This window comes from Ostrea edulis, chromosome 10 (assembly GCF_947568905.1).
Source record: "Ostrea edulis chromosome 10, xbOstEdul1.1, whole genome shotgun sequence".
Taxonomy (NCBI): domain Eukaryota; kingdom Metazoa; phylum Mollusca; class Bivalvia; order Ostreida; family Ostreidae; genus Ostrea; species Ostrea edulis.
The window spans coordinates 7725174-7746708 of NC_079173.1; the positions used below are offsets into that span (position 1 = coordinate 7725174).

The 21535-nt window shown below is 36.4% G+C and overlaps 1 protein-coding gene across 1 annotated transcript in view; it reads right to left on the reverse strand.

Annotated features, from left to right (window-relative positions):
* Positions 1–21535, reverse strand: part of LOC125666696 (E3 ubiquitin-protein ligase ubr3-like) — a 49357-nt gene that overhangs the window by 8444 nt on the left and 19378 nt on the right. Inside the window, exons 15-33 of the mRNA XM_056151815.1 lie at positions 20841–20910; positions 18923–19019; positions 17741–17888; positions 15815–15913; positions 15475–15664; positions 14087–14543; positions 13482–13576; positions 12052–12216; positions 11400–11533; positions 10142–10252; positions 9062–9256; positions 7613–7746; positions 7171–7250; positions 6444–6555; positions 3951–4048; positions 3360–3478; positions 2511–2612; positions 1864–1989; positions 1286–1474 (exon numbers count right to left, since the gene is read on the reverse strand). Coding sequence (XP_056007790.1) covers positions 1286–1474; positions 1864–1989; positions 2511–2612; positions 3360–3478; positions 3951–4048; positions 6444–6555; positions 7171–7250; positions 7613–7746; positions 9062–9256; positions 10142–10252; positions 11400–11533; positions 12052–12216; positions 13482–13576; positions 14087–14543; positions 15475–15664; positions 15815–15913; positions 17741–17888; positions 18923–19019; positions 20841–20910 — 2721 coding nt within the window. The remainder of the gene's footprint in view (positions 1–1285; positions 1475–1863; positions 1990–2510; positions 2613–3359; positions 3479–3950; positions 4049–6443; positions 6556–7170; positions 7251–7612; positions 7747–9061; positions 9257–10141; positions 10253–11399; positions 11534–12051; positions 12217–13481; positions 13577–14086; positions 14544–15474; positions 15665–15814; positions 15914–17740; positions 17889–18922; positions 19020–20840; positions 20911–21535) is intronic.

Genomic DNA, 21535 nt, shown 5'->3' on the forward strand with positions numbered 1-21535 from the left:
GGGAAGGCTTGTTTGGAATTTAAAATCATTTGTGGTACTTTCCAAACTGTTCATTTGTTTTATCTACGGGGTTGTCAATGAAGTATACCGCAGTGACGGCGATATTTTTCCGGAGGCATTATGGGTAGTCCACATCATTTTTCAGCTGATGAAGAGCAAACCACGTGACTGAATTGCGTAATCATTGGAGCGAGCTTGTCGCATCGCTTCGCGAGTTTCGCTCGCTATAAATAAATCTACATGTACATGTACCACCTACAAGTAAATATGTATAAATGCTAGTCTATTTTCCTTGTGTCATGGTAGACGGTATAAAAACAGCAGAAATGTGGAGAATAAATGCTTATAGAAATAATTATCATGCTTTCTCAGATTTTATATCTACACTAATAGACGGAACCAGACATTAAATCTATTCCTAATATGTTGTACGGTGTGACCGTTGAGACGAGCGAAGCCCATTAATTAACATCTTGCAACACGACTTTTATCCGCCTCTTCATTCAACGTGGGAAATATAACGCGCTTGGTGTAAACAGTTACAAATTGTGACATCATATTAGCTGCAATGTTTTTTCTTCTCTCAAACCAAGCAAAAACAAAACGTTTGAAGCTATGAGAAAGCTTGTCTGGAATTTAAAAACGTTAATTGTACTTTCTAAACAATCTAATTATTTTAATTACGGGATTGTCAATAAAGTATACCACAGTGACGGCGACATTTTTCCGGAGGCATTATGGGTAGTCCCATCATTTTTCAGCTGATGAAGAGCAAACCACGTGACTCAATTGTGTAATCATTGGAGCGAGCTCGTCACGTCACTTCGCGACGTGAGCTTCGCTCGCTATTATTTATATTTTCTGATTTAATATGGGTCTTAGAGAGGTATGCTACAGCAGAAAAATTTGATGTGGATGAAAAGTGGAAGATATGTACAATGACATTCTGAAATTGAAAGCTTTCAAATTCACTTTATTTAGTCCAAAACTGAGTTTTAGTAGAGAGTAATCTGAAAAAAATCTAAAACTCCTGCTGGACTCGAACCAGCGTTCTACAGTTCAGCAGTCGACGCGCTAACCTACTGAGCTACTCAGCTAGGCAACTAAATCTGAAAGAATTAGACTAATATTGCTGAAATTTATATTTTCATCCAAAATTTACTGTAAAGTTAACAGGTCACAGCCTTTTTATTCATCAATAACCATGCTTTTGGTGTCTCACTGACAAGTTATTGGTAACAATTGAAATTTTGTTCACACAGATGACCTCTCCTTAACAACTGACCTTGAAATCCACAGGCTCCTGATTGGCCACATTGGCTAAGTCTGTGCACCAGGCTCGCGTCAGATTGAGAGGTTCCTCAATTGTCCATCGCACACGGGATGAACACGTGCTCTGGCCATCGCTTGGAGAGGGGCGGGTACCTTGGATCCTCAGATACTCACACAGGTGCAAAAACTCACAATCTGACAACTAAACCAAACGAGGCAGTGCGAATTTATTAAACAGTCAAGTTTAAAAAACACAGGTATATCTTTTAAAAAATAATTATTTTACAAAAATTGGTAAATTTTTGTATAAAATGTATTGCTCAGCCTATCAAAAATAATATGACTTCTCACTTTGACATTAAATTTTTTGTATAAAATGTATGCTTAGCCTATCAAAAATACGACTTCATAGTTTGTCATTACAGATATCATTTAATTACCAAAACTTTACAAAAGATTGCTGATACACACAACCATAAAGTCCCTATAGAGACAAAACCTCCTTCAAGAAATGTAAATTTCAAAAGACCCTGCAAGTCCGTACAGTCATCCAAACTTTGAGGAGCGAGTGACTGTGTATGTTAGACTCACCATTTGCTTTGGAAACTCCACATTAAAAAGGTGATACTTGAGCAGGGCGGCCACACGGAGGAACGGTAGAAACACTTCCTGAACAGCCATGTCCACACTCTGGGGGGACCACACACTCTGGCAGATCTGTAACACCCACAAAGCTCATTTATACTGTTAGAAAAATATCTCAAAATACAGATGAACTTCGGTATCTCGAACACCGATATCTCAAATACCATGGATATGTCGAAGTGAATAGTGAATAGTCCAAACCGTTTATTCTTTAAGTATTTTACCCTTGATATCGCAAATCCTCAGATATCTCAAAGTTTTTTGTTGGTTCCATCAAGTTCAAGATAACGAGGTTTGACTGTATTAGGCAGAATTTTCTCTCAGTAGTTTGAAATGTTGGAGCTTTCTTTGTTTTTTTTACTTTGAGGATTTTTATTTTGTCACTATATAATTAACATTCCACTGCATTTCCCCCCATTAAACTACATTGCAGCTTTTATTGTTTTATTCCACAATAAAATGAGATTATACTTGTTCCTACTCCTGACAAAGAAAACTGTCAATTACTCTAGGTATCAGTATATGCAGCAAATAAAATTGGATACTGACCAGTGTAAAATTGGATACTGACCAGTGTAAAATTGGATACTGACCGCTGGTATGTCTTTGTCCATATCAATGTCGTCATAAACTCGACTCAGCTGCAGCCGGGTGATCACATGACTCATCATCCCCTCCAATGTCGTCAGCTGGGACTGTGCAGAAATAGAGTGTAAACATGCATTAATGGTTCTGCTTTCAGTGCAGATTTTCGGAGTACTCAAGAAAATCCAGGAACTGACATTTAATTGGTAAACAACTTACGATAAGACCAACATATATGAAAATATAACAAAAACAAATACCTCCCCCGCTTCCGAAATTGTAAATGACTCTATATTACACACACTGCATGGTATGGAGGAGAAAGCATGAGCAAGAGCATAAGCATTACGAACTGCACTTTGTGCATTGAGGAAAAAGATGGAGAAAAGGTTCAACAATTCATCAAGGTCAGTTTGAAAATTTTGTTTGGACTTGACAATGAGACAATGATTTTGAGAAAATATCTTAGAGACATGCCAATGTGTCCAAATAACCCCAGGATGTTGTAAATATACACTTCCAATTATCACCAACAGAATCTGAATTCTACAACCTGAAGTCTGATTTTCCAGATTTAATTTGACCTTTGATTCCTTGAACTCTAAAAATTTCATCAAGGTCCCTTGAAATTGTGAGTTTTGAAGAAGTTTGATTTATGAAGAACTTTTGAGTTATGAAGAATTCGAGTTATGAAGAAGTTTGAGTAATGAAGAAGCTTGAGTTGCGAAGAAGTTTGAGTTATGAAGAAGTTTGAGTTATGAAGAACTTTGACCTACGAAAAATTCGAGTTATGAAGAACTTTGAGTTGTGAAGAATTCGAGTTATGAAGAATTCGAGTTATGAAGACGTGTACTTACGTGTCTTCCCTTTTTCCTCCAGGCTTCCCTCTCCTCTGATGTAAACGTACAGCTGGTAGCGGCAATGGCTTTGATAAATACTACATTGTATAGGACTCTCAGCACACACTCAAAGTGCTCTGTTCCAAAACAAAATAAGACATATGGATTCTAAAGTAAAATTAAAGTTCATAATGCATTAATGGCTAAGAATATTAAGCATTTAATATTTCAGATCTGAAGACAATTGGATGGACAGGCATATATGGACAGAGTAACTGCAATATACTCCCTCAAACTTCATTTGTGGGGTCATTGTGAAATAACACTACCTATAGGCACCATCTAGAGTATGTCATCACAAATCTGATCAAGCTCCACACATAGACACTTTTATAAATCTGTCTCAAAGGTGTGTGTTTAATCAATGTACAAAGATAAATGATACTAAATAAAAATAGCTGCAATTAACGATTTCACAAACTTGGAACCCAAAATGTTTCAGAGGGACAGACAGAATAGATGTAGATAGCTTTCCTCTCCCCCTCCCCCCAGACTTTTGCCCACCAACAGCGTTAAAGTAGAAATAATCAGCATTCCGGTGATGCATACCTATTTGCATTGTGGATGGCAGCGTTAGTAAGATCTGAACAAACAGAGACACAGGGTCCTTTAATAATAAGGGGACTTCTTTGTGGTACACGGACACACTGCAACACAAGAAGATAATGCATTAGTACATGTACTCACACAGTCAGTAGGAAATGCTATACCCACACACTATAGCACTCACACATTGCCTGTCAGTGGAAATGGTATTTAATATACAGTAAAACACGGTTACAGAAAACACTCCTATAATGAATTCACTCTTACAGTAAAACATAGTTACAGCGAACACTCCTATAATGAATGCACTCTCACAGTAAAACACACTTACAGTATAATGAATTCACTCTTACAGTAAAACACAGTTACAGCAAACACTCCTATAATGAATGCACTCTCACAGTAAAACACACTTACAGTATAATGAATTCACTCTTACAATAAAACACAGTTACAGCAAACACTCCTATAATGAATTCACTCTTACAGTAAAACACAGTTACATTGAACACTCCTATAATGAATTCACTCTCACAGTAAAACACACTTACAGCAAACACTCCTATAATGAAATCACTCTTACAGTAAAACACAGTTACAGCGAACACTCCCATGATGAATTCACTCTTACAGTAAAACACAGTTACAGCGAACACTCCCATGATGAATTCACTCTTACAGTAAAACACAGTTACAGCGAACACTCCTTTAATGAATATTCTCTTACAGTAAAACATGGTTACAGCAAACACTCCTATAATGAATTCACTCTTACAGTAAAACATTGTTACAGCGAACACTCCTATAATGAATTCACACTTACAGTAAAACGCGGTTACAGCGAACACTCCTTTAATGAATATTCTCTTACAGTAAAACACGGTTACAGCAAACACTCCTATAATGAATTCACTCTTACAGTAAAACACAGTTACATTGAACACTCCTATAATGAATTCACTCTTACAGTAAAACACAGTTACATTGCACACTCCTATAATGAATTCACTCTTACAGTAAAACGCTGTTACAGCAAACACTCCTATAATGAATATTCTCTTACAGTAAAACATGGTTACAGCAAACACTCCTATAATGAATTCACTCTTACAGTGAAACACAGTTACAGTGAACACTCCTATAATGAATTCACACTTACAGTAAAACACAGTTACAGCGAACTCCTATAATGAATATTCTCTTACAGTAAAACATGGTTACAGCAAACACTCCTATAATGAATTCACTCTTACAGTGAAACACAGTTACAGTGAACACTCCTATAATGAATATTCTCTTACAGTGAAACACAGTTACAGTGAACACTCCTATAATGAATTCACTCTTACAGTAAAACGCTGTTACAGCGAACACTCCTATAATGAATATTCTCTTACAGTAAAACATGGTTACAGTAAACACTCCTATAATGAATTCACTCTTACAGTGAAACACAGTTACAGTGAACACTCCTATAATGAATATTCTCTTACAGTAAAACACAGTTACATTGCACACTCCTATAATGAATTCACTCTTACAGTAAAATGCTGTTACAGCGAACACTCCTATAATGAATATTCTCTTACAGTAAAACATGGTTACAGCAAACACTCCTATAATGAATTCACTCTTACAGTGAAACACAGTTACAGTGAACACTCCTATAATGAATATTCTCTTACAGTAAAACACAGTTACATTGCACACTCCTATAATGAATTCACTTACAGTAAAACGCGGTTACAGCGAACACTCCTATAATGAATATTCTCTTACAGTAAAACATGGTTACAGCAAACACTCCTATAATGAATTCATTCTCACAGTAAAACACAGTTACAGCGAACACTATATAAGGAGTTCACTCTTACAGTATAACACCCTTACAGTGAACATGCTTATAATGAATTCATGCATACAGCGAAGTGATTCTTAATTAATGTGAGGTTTAAGATATTGGATATAACGGATAATGTTTATAATCAACCAAAATTATTCGTTCCCAGTGCTTCACTATAAGCATGTTTTACTGTACTCTCTGACTTTAGTACTAACAGTCAAGTTTTGGAAATAGCATAATACTCACAGGCTTTAGTACTCGAACAGAGTCAGTAAGTATGATTTCAAGCCCGATTCCTCGTTACAATTTACATGTATTTTATGTAAATAGTTACAAAGACATTAATTAATGTACACAAACCTTTATTCGTGACAATTTTATTTTGAAGCGGTTTGCAAGCAATAAACTGGTTCACAGCGACAAATTTCCACAACCGACATAATCATTAACTGATACAAGACACATTAAAGAACTGGTTTGCAAGGAGAAATATTTTAGACGAGGTTTTCATGTCCACCTCACAAAAATGTCTCCCAAATAAATAACAACTGATTTACTGTACAGTATTTATCAGTTTAGACTGTAGACAGAGACATCTGTTCAAAATAACTCTGGCTTTGTCCGACGAGACTCGAGTTCTAAATGTTATTTACCTGTCAGTCTGTTCTGAGCAGCAGCTTAAGCCAGTCATGTGCGACCAGAGATCGGTGTAGGGTTTGGTGGTCAGTATCTTACTGTGCATGCTGAGGACATGGTACAATGGCACTGTAAAACAAAGAGGCACATGGATTACAAACTGGACTCGATATTCACCTCAGGCAACTCTATCACACAGAAATGAGACGTGCACATTTAAGCCAGTTTAAGACCTGCGAAACTTTACGGCATTGACACACTGTATAGACTCTCTATATTACACACTGTATAGACTCTCTATATCACACGCTGTATAGACTCTCTATATCACACGCTGTATAGACTCTCTATATTACACACTGTATAGACTCTCTATATTACACACTGTATAGACTCTCTATATCACACGCTGTATAGACTCTCTATATCACACGCTGTATAGACTCTCTATATTACACGCTGTATAGACTCTCTATATTACACACTGTATAGACTCTCTATATCACACGCTGTATAGACTCTCTATATTACATGCTGTATAGACTCTCTATATTACACACTGTATAGACTCTCTATATCACACGCTGTATAGACTCTCTATATCATACGCAGTATAGACTCTCTATATTACACACTGTATAGACTCTCTATATTACACACTGTATAGACTCTCTATATTACACACTGTATAGACTCTCTATATTACACAGACAGCGTTTTATACATGTAACCCTACAAACTTACACAAACAGCGTTTTCCGGATTGAGAGGTGGATTCCGTTAGAACGTACCCCCTGTTGACCAGCTCCATTTCAAGGTTTGTTCTACAATACCATGGCAACATGAACAACGATTTTCTGTGAAAGTCCCAGACTTTCTTAACAGTGATAGAACACACAACATCAGGACTAAAGTTTAAAAGTCGTTATCTCTATATTGACTGTGATAGAACACGCAACATCAGAAGTAAAGTTTTAAAAGTCGTTATCTTTATATTGACTGTGATAAAACATAACATCAGGAGTAAAGTTTTAAAAGTCGTTATCTTTAATATATTGACTGTGATAGAACATTAGATCAGGAGTAAAGTTTTAAAAGTTGTTATCTTTGAGACCCAGAAAATAAATGACATGGGTAGTCTTATAACTGAGGTGGATATTTGACTATTACAGAGAACCCCTCTAACCTGGCGACAGAACAGACAAACAGGAGCACGCTCTCGGAGGTCTGGGAACTCGTGTAGGTTTTAAATTTGCCGTACGTGGCATTAGTAAGATCCTCCATCACGCTGCCCATCACCTTCGTTAAGTTGGGGGATCTCTGAAAACAGTAATGACATGAGTTTGTACGTGAAACCCCAGTAGATATGTCTTCTGAGCTGTGGTTACATATATACCGATAAATAATCTCAAGCTATTGTACCTTGTCATCATGTGAACCAGTAGGACATTTTAACTCTGGTTGAATAAGGACAATGTGCAGTAATCACTTTTCTCTATCTGTTAAATTACTATCTGAACCAAAGAATTCCCATATACCTCTTTGTTTCAAAATCGTTAATTATTATTGTGACATCATTATTCAGTTATGACATCACAAAAATGATGTAATTTCAATGGTGTTCCCAAAATAGCCTGATAAATCCCAGCATTTATTAGTAATACGATTTAATATATTGACCCAATTCTGGGCTCTTATGGGCATATAAAGCATAAGGTAATAAACAAAAAACAGGAAAAAGTACAAATAGATGCGAATAGCATCAATACCATGACCAAAAAAAATCCACTTTAATGTAGAAGTTTGTAGCAGTTGAGGAATGTACTTATTTGTAAGTAACAATAAAAAATTTTATCATATACTTGGTAATGATTACGCAGATTCTGCACTGCGTGATACGGGTGACGTCACAATAGCCGATATCAATGACCGGTCTGAAAATCCATATCACATATCAGACCGGCGTGCAAAAATGCATATCAAGCCGGAAATTACGTATTCGCTTGTAGCAATCAACATATCAATGTTTTTACCATGGCAAATCAATGTATCAAATTAAATGTTTTTACTGTAGTAAATCAATGTATGAGAGTTTTTACCATAGTTTATTATAATTGATATATCAAAGTTTTTACATGGACCATAGTTTATCAATGCATCAGATATTTACTATTATAGTGATTCAATGTACCTAAGTTTTTACTAAAGTAAATCATTGTATCAAGATTTTTACCATAGAAAAGTAATGCATCAAATATTGCTTGATCTGCCTTTAAAATGCAAAAACGTAACCCGCATGTGATAACAAGAATGTTATTTTATAAAATCAGCTTTCGTGCTCCGTATATCAAATTTAAAATAAAAAAACCTAAAAATACTATCCCGTTCGTATGAAATATTTATGCATGAAACAGTGCAGTATATGATAAATAGAATATTACATGCCAAAATCCATATCATGTCATATCAGCCCTCGGGTCCCATATCAATTCTCGGGCTGATACGGGGCCACTTGGGCTGATATGACACATGATATGGATTTAAGCATGTAATATTCTCTATATAATTCATATTAAGTTTCTGTATGCATAATATAATGAGAATAACATGAAATCAAAATCTGTGTAATGCATACTGGAGTTATGGGCCTTGAGACCATCATATCAGCTATATCTTTAATCAGATGATCCGGATCATGAGACAAGGGCCTCCGCACGGTATACTGGTCTTCCTCCGGTGGGATGGGAATTACCGAGTTAGCCAACTGCCGACACAGAGGGCACCAGTATTCTCCTTTATTGACTGCAAGGTTCCCAGTCATCTCCTGCGTCTGTTAAACAGGAAAGAACAAAAACTTTGATGTAGAGAACATTGATAACGAATGGCATACTGTTAAAGTGGTTACTTTACGCTTTGGGGGGGTGTGTGTGTGTTTGGTTAAGTAGGCGTTTTTCCACGTCCAACATTACGCATGTGGGGGGAAAAATACGTGGTAACTGAATATAAAATATATCAAACATCTCTAACTATACGTGTGGGGGAAAATTACGCACTTATTAAGTGACGGCGTAATCTATAATGTAAATTTCCCCCATGCGTAAACAAACACTTTTACAGTAATTCAACCATGATAATTCTCAAAGCGAGACTGCGATGATTTTTCTACATTCAAAAGATTTTAATTATCCATTGAGTTCACGAAAGTAAAACAGGCATCTGTAATTTGTAAATGAATTCAACTTGTTCGTGATCCTGATATTTAGTATAACAGGTTCTGGGAAACTTTGTCATGGCAACCAACGAATCAGCAACTATACATTAGTATGTAAAAATGAAATACTAGATTGGGATGATCAATAGTCCACATATTAGACGATACATTTGCAAATTTTACAGGTGTTAAATTGGCTACATTAATTTATTTAGTGACCATTTTCAAGAACCTAAAGTCAATAGTGCCAGACATCCAATAATTGAAATAAGTGTGAGAATTTTGATTTCACAAGAAAGGCTTCTCTTGAATGAATGTGAAAATTGGTATTACTTTTGGTATTTACTTGGAGGAATGACAGGTGATCAGACTTATAGATTAATACGATTAATAGATAATAGATTAATACAACACCAGAAAATATCTGTTACGCAGTAATTACTTGCGAGACAGAAATCAGCTGGACAATCACAATAAAAAAGGTATCTGTTGTACAATATTTACCCGGAGGGACAACAGGTAGGAGCTGTGACAGTCCAGGTGTAAATAGTGACCACAAGTCTGTACAACCACCCCACCTTCCCAGCCAATGTTGACCGACACCTGACAGGAACTCTGAATACAAACAGAAAATGATTTACAATCAAATAAAACTTCTACAGTCATACAGGTGAGAATTTGTGAATGAATAGTTACATAGATTTACAATGAAACAAAACTTCTAGAGTCATACAGGTGAGAATTTGTGAATGAATAGTTACAGGCTAATTGAAATAACTTGCATTCATTCATTCCTACACATAGAAAAATTAATTTTGACATGATTTTCATACCAAACTGTTCACAACTCAATGATGAACAGGAAGGTTTTTACAGATTTATTTTCCTTTACTCATTTCAACTCCGCTGTAGGATGTTGTATAAAGAATGACTTTACATCTCAGTCTTTGTTTAATTAGGACTTTAAAAATACCTAAACTTTGTTCCTGAGGCTCATTTATCCATAGTACAGAAATTTTATTTCACACACAAACAGCCTAATATTCATATTCTTTCCATCTATTAAAAAGTATGCATATTATACAATCAATCTAACCATAAACATTGCTAGAAACAGCATGTATACTGTTGACATAACCTAGTATCATTTATTGTCTGAAATTGAAATTCAAGTTTAATTGAGCAATGCGAAAGTCCCAGATCCTCAAGAATTAAAAGATCTTTAAATTTCTTCATCATAACATCTCTGTAAGACCCGAGATAGAGACAGCAACATTGGACTCTGTAAGACCTGAGATAGAGACAGCAACATTGGACTCTGTAAGACCTGAGATAGAGACAGCAACATTGGACTCTGTAAGACCCGAGATAGAGAGAGCAACATTGGACTCTGTAAGACCTGAGATAGAGACAGCAACATTGGACTCTGTAAGACCCGAGATAGACAGCAACATTGGACTCTGTAAGACCTGAGATAGAGACAGCAACATTGGACTCTGTAAGACCTGAGATAGATACAGCAACATTGGACTCTGTAAGACCTGAGATAGAGACAGCAACATTGGACTCTCCTATAGAACATCTGACAGTATTTCCCCAATTACATACACTGAATCAGCACTGCCTACAGGACAGCACAAAAAGTCTTCCCTCCTGAAAGTGTTCATACATGACACTGCCTACAGGACAGCACAAAAAGTCTTACCTCCTGAAAGTGTTCAAACATGGCACTACCTACAGGACAGCACAAAAAAAGTCTTACCTCCTGAAAGTGTTCAAACATGGTTTTGAGTTGCTGTTTCTGGACTGAGGCACAGGAGACGTGAGGATACAGCTTCTGATCCTTCTTCAGGGGCAGGCTGATCACATCATTCTCCTGTAGTCTGTGTCCCAGCACTACAAATTCAAAAATATTGTCAGGTAAACATCTACACATAATATATATACATAGACATTGTACAGCGCATAGAAACTATATGTAATTTTGCACTTTATAAATAAATAAAATAATAATAATAATAGACCAGCAAATTCAACAATATTGTCAGTTAATTGGTTGGTTGTGTATTGTTTACTGTCCCACTTGAGAATTTTTCACTCATATGGAGACATCACCATTGCAAGAGAAGGGTTGCAAAATTTGGGCCTATACTCAATGCCTATGGCCTCTGAACTGGGAGGGATCTTTATCGTGCTACATCTGCTGTGATACAGGGCCTCAGTTTTTGCAGACCACCCCATTTAGTCGTCTCTTACCTAAAGCAAAGGGTACTGAGGACCTATTCTAACCCAGATACCCATGGGAACCTGTAAGTCAGCAATCGGTCAAATATCACCCGGACTTACCACTGCTGAGCTATAAAAGCACCACCAGCCCCATTGTTTTCTCAGCAGTAGATGACACCTGCACTTACCACTGCTGGGCTGTAAAAGCACCACAAGCCCCACTGTTTTCTCAGCAGTAGATGGAGAAGTGGTTCCACAGATGACACAATCATACTCTTCAACTCGTGGACCAGCATTCGTTTCTGACGGTATCTCCGTGAAAGACGTGTCACTTGTGGCATCATTCTCATCATCTAAAACAAGAGGACCATGGACCACATTGCTCACCTGAGTCACCTTAGCCCTGCTGTTGTTCAGCTATTGCAATTTTGGAAAGATCCCCATGAAAAATTTTGATCCCATATTGTATTGAATTGCACTTCCTGAAGATCCTTGCATATCAATATACTGATCACGACCCTCCCTGATGTTGTTGAGATAAATAGTCTTAAGAATGTTTTCCTATATATTCCCATACAAAACTTTGATCCCCTATTCTGGTACCATCCCCTTTCAGAGAGTCATGATTTGCACAAACTTGAATCTAAACCACCTGGGGATGCCTGCATATTTTATGACTAATCAGGGTCCTGCTGTTCTTGAGAAGATTTTTCTTTTATATTTGCATGTAAAACTCTGATATCCTATTGTGGCCCCACCCTACCCCCTGGGGGCCATGATAAAAGTAAACTTGAAACTGCCTGGGGATACTTGCATATTAATATAACTAATCATAGCCCTTTTGTTCTTGAGAAGATGATTTTTAAAGATTTTTGTTATATATCCACATGTAAAACTTTTATCCTCTATTGTGACCCCATCTTATCTCTGGGGACCATGATTTAAACAAACTGGAATCTACTCTATGTCAGTAAGCTTTCACTTCTAGCTCAGTGGTTCTTGTCCGAGAACATTTTTAAATGAACCAATCCTATTTTTGCATTTTCTAGATTATCTCCCCTTTGAAGGAAGCATGGTTCTTCTTTTGAACACACTTGAATTCCCTTCACCCAAGGACGATTTGTGCTAAGTTTTATTAAAATTGGCTCCATGGTTCTGGAGAAGAAGTCAAACATGTTTACAAACGGACAAACAAAAAGTGATCAGAATTGCTAACTTGAGTTATCAGCTCAGGTGAGCTAAAAAGGCAGAAAACATGCAATTCTGGATTTTAAAAAACCCTGAATTTCAAAACTCTGTTTCAATAAATAATTGATTTTAATTCTGGTAACCCAATACCATTACTTTATCCACTGAGCTATAATGGTAAACAAATTGATCAATACAAATATCCCGATCATCATCTTGTGACCTAGTGCCATAAAAAGTATATTAGGTCTTGGTGTGATGAGCTACCTTAATAGAATTGATCCTAATGATTTTGAAATGAAAAAAAAATACATGCAATATGAGCAATTAAGATGAATTTTGTCACATGAATAACTTTGTAATTTCAAGAAAAATTCATGACTGATATTCTAAAAAGGTCACATGGGAGTGGACATGAAGTCATGCCTACCTGACATGGTATGGAGATTTTGCTCCATGAAAGCTTTTTGTTTCGAAGCAAACTTGTTCATCAGTTTCTGCTGTCTCTCCCTAGCCTTTCGTCTCCTGCAGAATACCAAGTTATCGATCAAACCATGGCAAGTTTTCATTACACAAACCAGGTTATTTAATACACAAAACAGATTATTACACAAATCAGATTATCACACAAACCAGGTTATCACAAAAACCAGTCGAAGATTATTATTACAAAAACCAAAACATTCTATAATTAAGAAAGACTGACAGCAAAGAAAACTTCTTCTAATATGCAGAGATGTTTTTTATTTTTTATTTTTTTTTTTGCCACAGCAAATTCAATCATTACTTCTCATAATCCTTGAAAATTTTCTTCATAATTTAGTTCCCATGGAAACCATTATTTCAGTCTTTACCAAGTAGGTCAGAAATATTAATTCTTTTTAATGTTTATATTGAAATTTGTGAAGACTTCAAAGCAATTTCTAATTTTGTTATCCAAATATTTTTTTGTTTCTTGCATTTTTAAAAAGCACACATTTGACATAAAATTGAAAATTATTTTGGTTCACCTAGAAACAGAACATTGTGTCTCACCTTTCTTCATCTTTGGCGGTGTCTCTCTTCTTCCCCACTCCAGACGCCCCTTTCGGCATGAGAGACGTGTACACTTCCTCTATGGCACGTGCACAATCTGTGCTGCTTCGAGACATTTTATCGAGCAATTTACACACAAAGAACGGTCCATCACCAATCACAGAGTCGGACACTTGTCTCTGAGACTGCGACAAGGGAACGTATGAACATGAGCGTCCAGTCAGTTTCGCATGAATTTTCATCAACATGCTAATCATACATTCATTGATCGGAACACAAAGTTTCTGAGCATGCTCAGTGGACACACCTCGATTTTCATATTTTGGCACGGAATCAGATTTAGCAGTGGACTGGTGAGCCTTCTGTGTTACAAGATGACAGTGACCAGACACGGGGACGGGAACCAGACCGGTGGGGACAGCACCAGAGTGAGCAGCTGTGATTGGGCCTGCGGTATCTACAAACAATTAAACCATAATGTCACAAAGAAACAAGAGGAGTATGGGCCACATCGCTCACCTGAGTCACCTTGGCCCATATTCAAAGATTTTCCCTATATATGTTCACATGTAAAACTTTGATCCCAATTGTGGCCCCAACCTACTCCTGGGGGCGGGGGCGCATGATTTTTACAAACTTAAATCTGCACAATGTCAGGTAGCTTTCATGTAAATGTAAACTTTTCTCACATATTGGTTCTTGAGAAGATTTTTAAAGATTTTCTCTATATATTTGCATGTAAAACTTTGATCCCCTATTGTGGCCCCACCCTACCCCTGGGGGCCATGATTTTAACAAATTTGAATTTGCACTATGTCAGGAAGCTTTCATGTAAATGTAAACTTTTCTGGCCCAGTGGTTCTTGACAAGAAGATATATTTAAAGATTTTCCCTAGTATATATTTGTATGTAAAAATTCGATATCCCTATTGTGGCCCCATCCTATCCCCAGGGATCATGATTTTTACAAACTTGAATCTCCACTATGTCAGGCAGCTTTCATGTAAATTTCAGCTCTTGTGATGACCCCACCCTATTTTTGCATTTTTGTGATTATCTCCCCTTTGAAGGGGCATGACCCTTCATTTGATCAAACTTGAAAGTCCTTCACTGAAGGATGATTTGTGTTAAGTTTGGTTGAAATTGGCCCAGTGGTTCTGGAAAAGAAGTTGAAAATGTAAAAAGTCTACAGACAGATGGAAAGACGGATGATGGACAAACGACGGACAACAGACGATCAGACGAGTGCACTTGAGCTTTCAGCTCAGGCGAGCTTAAAACTGTACACAGAGTACAGTTTTGGATGCAGTATCCATACAAACAGTTAAACAATGACGTCACAGACTTACAAATGACCGACTTGTGGCTGAATGAACTCGGATACTTACTCATCATGGCACTAGGAGCCATTTGGAACATCTCCTCCAGACTTGACAACGAAGTTGGGAGGAAGTTCTCGACAAGGACCGGAATCAACACTTCCTTCACCACCTCTCGGATGTTTTGATGAATACTGGTGCCGCAGAACCAGTCCTGAAAATCCACGTCTGTAACACTCCCACAGAACGAATTCTTAAACTGGAAATAACCAATCAAAAACCAAAGTCAATCTTTAATAACATGTCAGACTTAAAACTGTTAACTCTATCATTACATGTGCCACTTTAACCCAATAATTCTATAATTAATATACGGCATTCGAAAATCTATATCTGCAGGTATGTTTACCTTTCTGCAGGTATCAGGAGAGGGCAGGGTCAACGCCAGGTCCAGCAGGTGTACAGCATTGTACAAAATACTGTCTGGGATGTTAGTCTCCTTCAGAAACTGTCAAAAATAGACCACCTTAAAACATCACAATCACCCTAATCTGTACAAGATATTCAATGATACATTAGGGGGTGGGACGATACAAACAATACAATATATATATATATGTCGATACATCAATACGATACATGTATCCCGATATTATAACAAATCATAATATTGTAAAGTTACAAAATGAATATTTTTTGTCTTTCTGATTATAAATGATATAACAAATTAATAGAAAATCAAAGCACATTTTGCTTTGACATTGATAATGTTTGTACAGTGTACTAAGTCCCTGTTTTCATACACACGTCAATGCGTTTCTCAATCTCAATATCAGGTAAATATTGATCATTTCCTGCATCAGTAGCCAAGACAACAAAAGATGAGGATTCTGATTGGATAATTGACATTCAATCCACCAATTGTAATATGTCTTGTATTGCACATACCTGCATTTTCCAATTCCAAATTTTTGATTGCTCAGGGATTTTTAACCTTTGATTTCAAGGGCCAGGGCAATTCACATTGGGAAAAACAGTCTGTGATATTTGGTCAGAGTTGGACAAACACAAATCTTTTTTTTAAAGCAACACTTTATTATTTACAAATTTATCAGTCTACCAATTTAAGCATTTTTAAAATGATTTAATATGGCCCCGGTATTCTTGAAAAGAATTTGTTTCAATTAGTTCCCTGTATAATCCATCGTAAAACTTTGATCTCCTATTGTGGCCCCACCCTACCCCTGGGGCCCCTTAATTGAACAAACTTGAATTTGCACTACCTGCAAATCATGCTTGAATATCAATATGACTAATCATGGCCCTGCCAGTCTTGAGAAGAAGTTTTTTAAAGATGTTTCTCTATATATTCTTTTAAGACTTATGTAAAAATTTGAAACCCTTTTGAAACCCTATTGTGGCTCCACCTTCCCCACGGGGATCATGATTTGAACAACTTCAATCTGAAGTATCTGAGGATGCTTGCATATTCAAAATATGAATAATCATGGCCCTGCTATTATTGAGAAAAAGATTTTCATAGATTTTTCCGATATAATCCCATGTAAAACTTTATTCCCTATTGTAGCCCCATTCTACCCCGTAGGGCAACAATTTGAACAAACTGGAATCTGAACTACCCAAGGATGCTTCCATAGTCACAGTCCTGCTGATACTGAAAAGAAGATTTTCCCTATATATTTCCATGTAGAACTTTGATTCCCTATTGTGGCCCAATTCTACCCCATAGGGCAACAATTTGAACAAACTTGATTCTGCACTACCTAGGAAACAGAATGCTTGTATATTAATATGACTCATTACGGTGCTATTGTTCTTGAAAAGAAGATATTCAAAGATTTGTCCTACATATCCCCATGTAAAACTTGATCCCTTATTGTGGACTCATCCTACCCCCAGAGACCACGATTTGAACAAACTTGAATCTTCACTATGTCAGGAAGTTTTCATGTGTATTTCATATCCTGGGCCAACTTTTCTGGCCCAGTGGTTCTTCAGAAGATTTTTTAAAATTACCGCACCCTATTATTGCCTTCAGCTCGGGTGAGCTAAAAACACTAACAAAGTCTAGTAATCAGGCATAGTAACTTTTAACTTACCCTGTAGTGAAACGTGAATCAGGCATAGTAACTTTTAACTTACCCTGTAGTGAAACGTGAATCAGGCATAGTAACTTTTAACTTACCCTGTAGAGAACCGTGAATCACGCATAGTAACTTTTAACTTACCCTCTTGAGAACCGTGAATCAGGCATAGTAACTTTTAACTTACCCTGTAGAGAATTGTTAATCAGGCATTGTAACTTTTAACTTACCCTGTAGAGAACCGTGAAGAGGAATGCATGCATGGTTTTACAGTGAAGAAGGCGGAGCAGATCTTTGTAGGCGGTGGAAATTTTCCCGGGGGATCGGAACGGGGGCCAGGGTGGAGTCTTTGACTTGTATTTTCCCGACTGTCTAATGCTGTAACGGTAATAAAACGAAAAACTGGCATTGGGGAAAACCATTTACGTTCAAGTCATATAACACTAAAATGTGATTTCATCAGGACACCAGGCCTGGATTTCTCAAAAAAATCTTAAGGAGGTATGTTACACCAGAGAAATTTGACAGGGATGAAAAGTGGAAGATATGTATAACAATATTTTAAAAATGAACACTTTCAAATTTACTTTATTTAGTCCTAAAATGCAGTTTTAGTAGAAAGCAATCTGGAAAAAAAATCAAAGTCCCTGTTGGACTTGAACCCGTGATCTACAGTTCAGCAGTTGACACGCCAACCTACTGAGCTACTCAGCTAAGCTATAATTTATAATTATGAAATGAATAGACAAATATTGCTGATATTTGTATTTTCATCCATAAGTTTTCAAAGGAAGTCAGCCATTATGATGATGGAGACTACCTCCTTAAGTCAAAACTTGGATTTAAGTCTGATATTTTACTTAAATTTTAACTGTTCAAATAAAAAAAAAAGCTCAAATTTTAGCCAAGAAGAGCTGAATTTGTTTCAATAGACGGAGAAACATAATTATATATATCATTATATCTTCTCTACATGTATATCATATCTTTACTACATGTATATCATCATATCTTCTCTATATCATCATATCTTCTCTACATATATATCATATCTTCTCTACATATATATCATTATATCAGATCTTCTCTACATGTATATAATTATATCTTCTCTACATATATCACTTCCCCTACAGCAAGATAATCTCACGAAAACGCGATTATCCCTCTCTAGCGAGAGTAAATATATCTCGTACAACCGAGAAAAACACCCGTGGAGTACATCTCTTCATGTTTCACGTGAAAGGAAGAAAAATATGCATTGATTGCCACAGGGAATGATAAAATCGCTTTTGTTTTGAGCAATTGTCCCCAATAAATATTGTTCATTGTACAGTAACAGGATACCATCTGCCACTGAATGGACCAATTGAAGTTATCGACGACTTTGACGAGAATAAAGTGTGGCTTACTGCTCGGTGTATCTGTCTAATGCCGTCTGTATGTCTTTCTTGTACAGAGCTCTCAGGCCGACATGGATTGGATCAAATTCTTTTTCCCACACAAAGCCTGAAATGTATATCAACATACATAATGGTCTTCATAAACTTAAAAGTTTGCAGTCTCAATAACTTTATTCAAGTAACTGTCAGGCTAATCTCAGTTGAGATTCGGCTTGGCTGAATATTTGGACTGACGCCTTCACCGAATCTCGGAGCAGTTCTTCATAATTCATGTCTGGAAATTTTAGGAACTCTTCAATTCCAGATGAAATATTGTGCCATGAAAGTCTTCATTTGAACAGAAAATTTAGTGCCTATTTTCATTTTGGGATTTTTATACCTAGACGGTAAGCAATACAAAATTAATAGTGATAGAGAGTTAGTTTGATAGTAAAATCACTTATTTGAAGTGAACAGTAGTGTCACCTAAGTGCACATTAATTGCTAGAACTGGCCGAAGCTGAGAGTAAATTTCTAGACATGAATTATGAAGAACTGCTTCGAGATTCGGTGAAGGAGTCAGTCAAGCCAAATCTCAGCCGAAATTACTGTCCGGCATGGATTTTTTTTCTCTCAAGAAATAAAGAAATCATTTATCCTTCGAGTATATATAGATTCTGAAGATTCATATGAAAACAACTGTTAAAACATTTTATGGAGCAATTTTATGAACATGTACATAATTATAAATTAAGTTAAAGGATAATTTTCATGTGTATATATGTACATTTTACTCAAGAGAGTTTCTGTTTAAGAGAGATACATGTACTGTATGTGTAAAGAAGTAGGTACAGTTTCTACAGTCATCTGGCCCAAAATATTGATGATTTCACTTGGAGCTCAAATCCTGGCATTCAATTAAGGAATAGTTTAGCAAACCCAAAATTCACTCAGTTTGATCAGCAAAATGATTTGTGTCATATGACGAGAGCTTGAAGTTGGCATAAAATTGCAAAAATGCCATTTTCAATGAAAATATCCACAAATTCAGGTGGTTTTCCTTTTAGAAAACATACAGCGCATGCGTCGAGCAAATTCATATTGAAGCATGTTTTTCATCTCAAAATAATACACAATATATATCATTTTCATTTTGCTCGACAAATGCGCACATCTTTTCCTGAGCAATAATTTGTATGACATTTGACAGTTTTCAGGCTTATTTTGAGAAAAAGGCGGGAAATGTCTTATTCATGATGTCATAATGCTATCCATTTAGGGCTATCATTTTGATTTTGTTGACATAGTATACCTGGCATTTATTTTACTTTCTTAAAACGCTGATTAAGGTTAATTCCAGACACATTTTATAGAGAGAAATTTTTTGGGCCTTTTTATGTATACAACCGTACCTTGTTCTTTATCTTGAGCTAATGACAACTGCAAGATCCATGAGATCACAGAAGCTGATAGTCACTAAAATCTATAATTATTGCTTTCAACAAGGAATCTGACCAATCAGACAATGTGAATTACACTATAATCTTATAATTTTGAGTTAAATTAATATTCATAAACACTGCGCATTGTTCACAGGTAATGAGCATTCTCATGGAGATTTCTGGTTATTAAGGTGGTTGTGTAGGCAATGAGCAATATCATTCTTGTGGTCATTCTTTGTTATTAAAGTGGTTGTGTAGGTAATGAGCATTCTCGTGAAGACTCCTAGTTATTAAGGTGGTTGTGTAGGTAATGAGCATTTTCTTGGTGACTCTTGTTATATTAAGGTGGTTGTGTAGGTAATCAGTATTTTTGTGGTGATTCCTGGTTATTAAGGTCATTGTGTAGGTAATGAGCAATCTCGTGGTGAACCTGTTTATTAAGGTGGTTGTGTATGTGATGAGCATTCTCATGGTGTTTCTTGGGTTATATTAAGGTGGTTGTGTACCTTTTGGTGTGTATGTTCCTTGCTGAAGACCTCCACTGGACTCTAAATTTGGTGCCTTGTAATCAGCAATCTGTGAAAGAAATTAATAATTCAACCATAATCCATTAAAACAAACACAAACATTTTTTAAAGTAGTTTTTTTTTTTCAGTACTTTATAGCATGTCCATTGTGAAATACATGGATTTGTTGTTCTTGTTTTTTTTTCTATCTCTCTCTCTTTTTGTGAGGGGGGGGGGGGGAATAATGCATAATAAAACATTTAAGGAAGACCAAGTTACAAAACTATTTTGGTGCAAGTAAAATATTCCACTGCCAATCATTGAGAATTTCTCATTTATCAAGTGGGGAAAAAATCCCAATAGGCAGACTAAAATCCCTGGAAACTACACAAGTCTCCTTCATGCTTCAATCATTTTACTTGAAAGAAATATATTGAACATATTCAAATTTCTTCCAATTTCATTGTCTTCTGAGGCATCAGGCTTCCATATTTGTCCTTGTAGTATCAATGTACAGGTTATGTGATGGTATCCATGGTCCAATCATGTTTATAAATGTTAACTCTCCCCTCACCTCGACTAGCGTGACAGTGGTGTAATGTTTATAAATGTTAACTCTCCCCTCACCTCGACTAGCGTGACAGTGGTGTAATGTTTATAAATGTTAACTCTCCCCTCACCTCGACTAGCGTGAC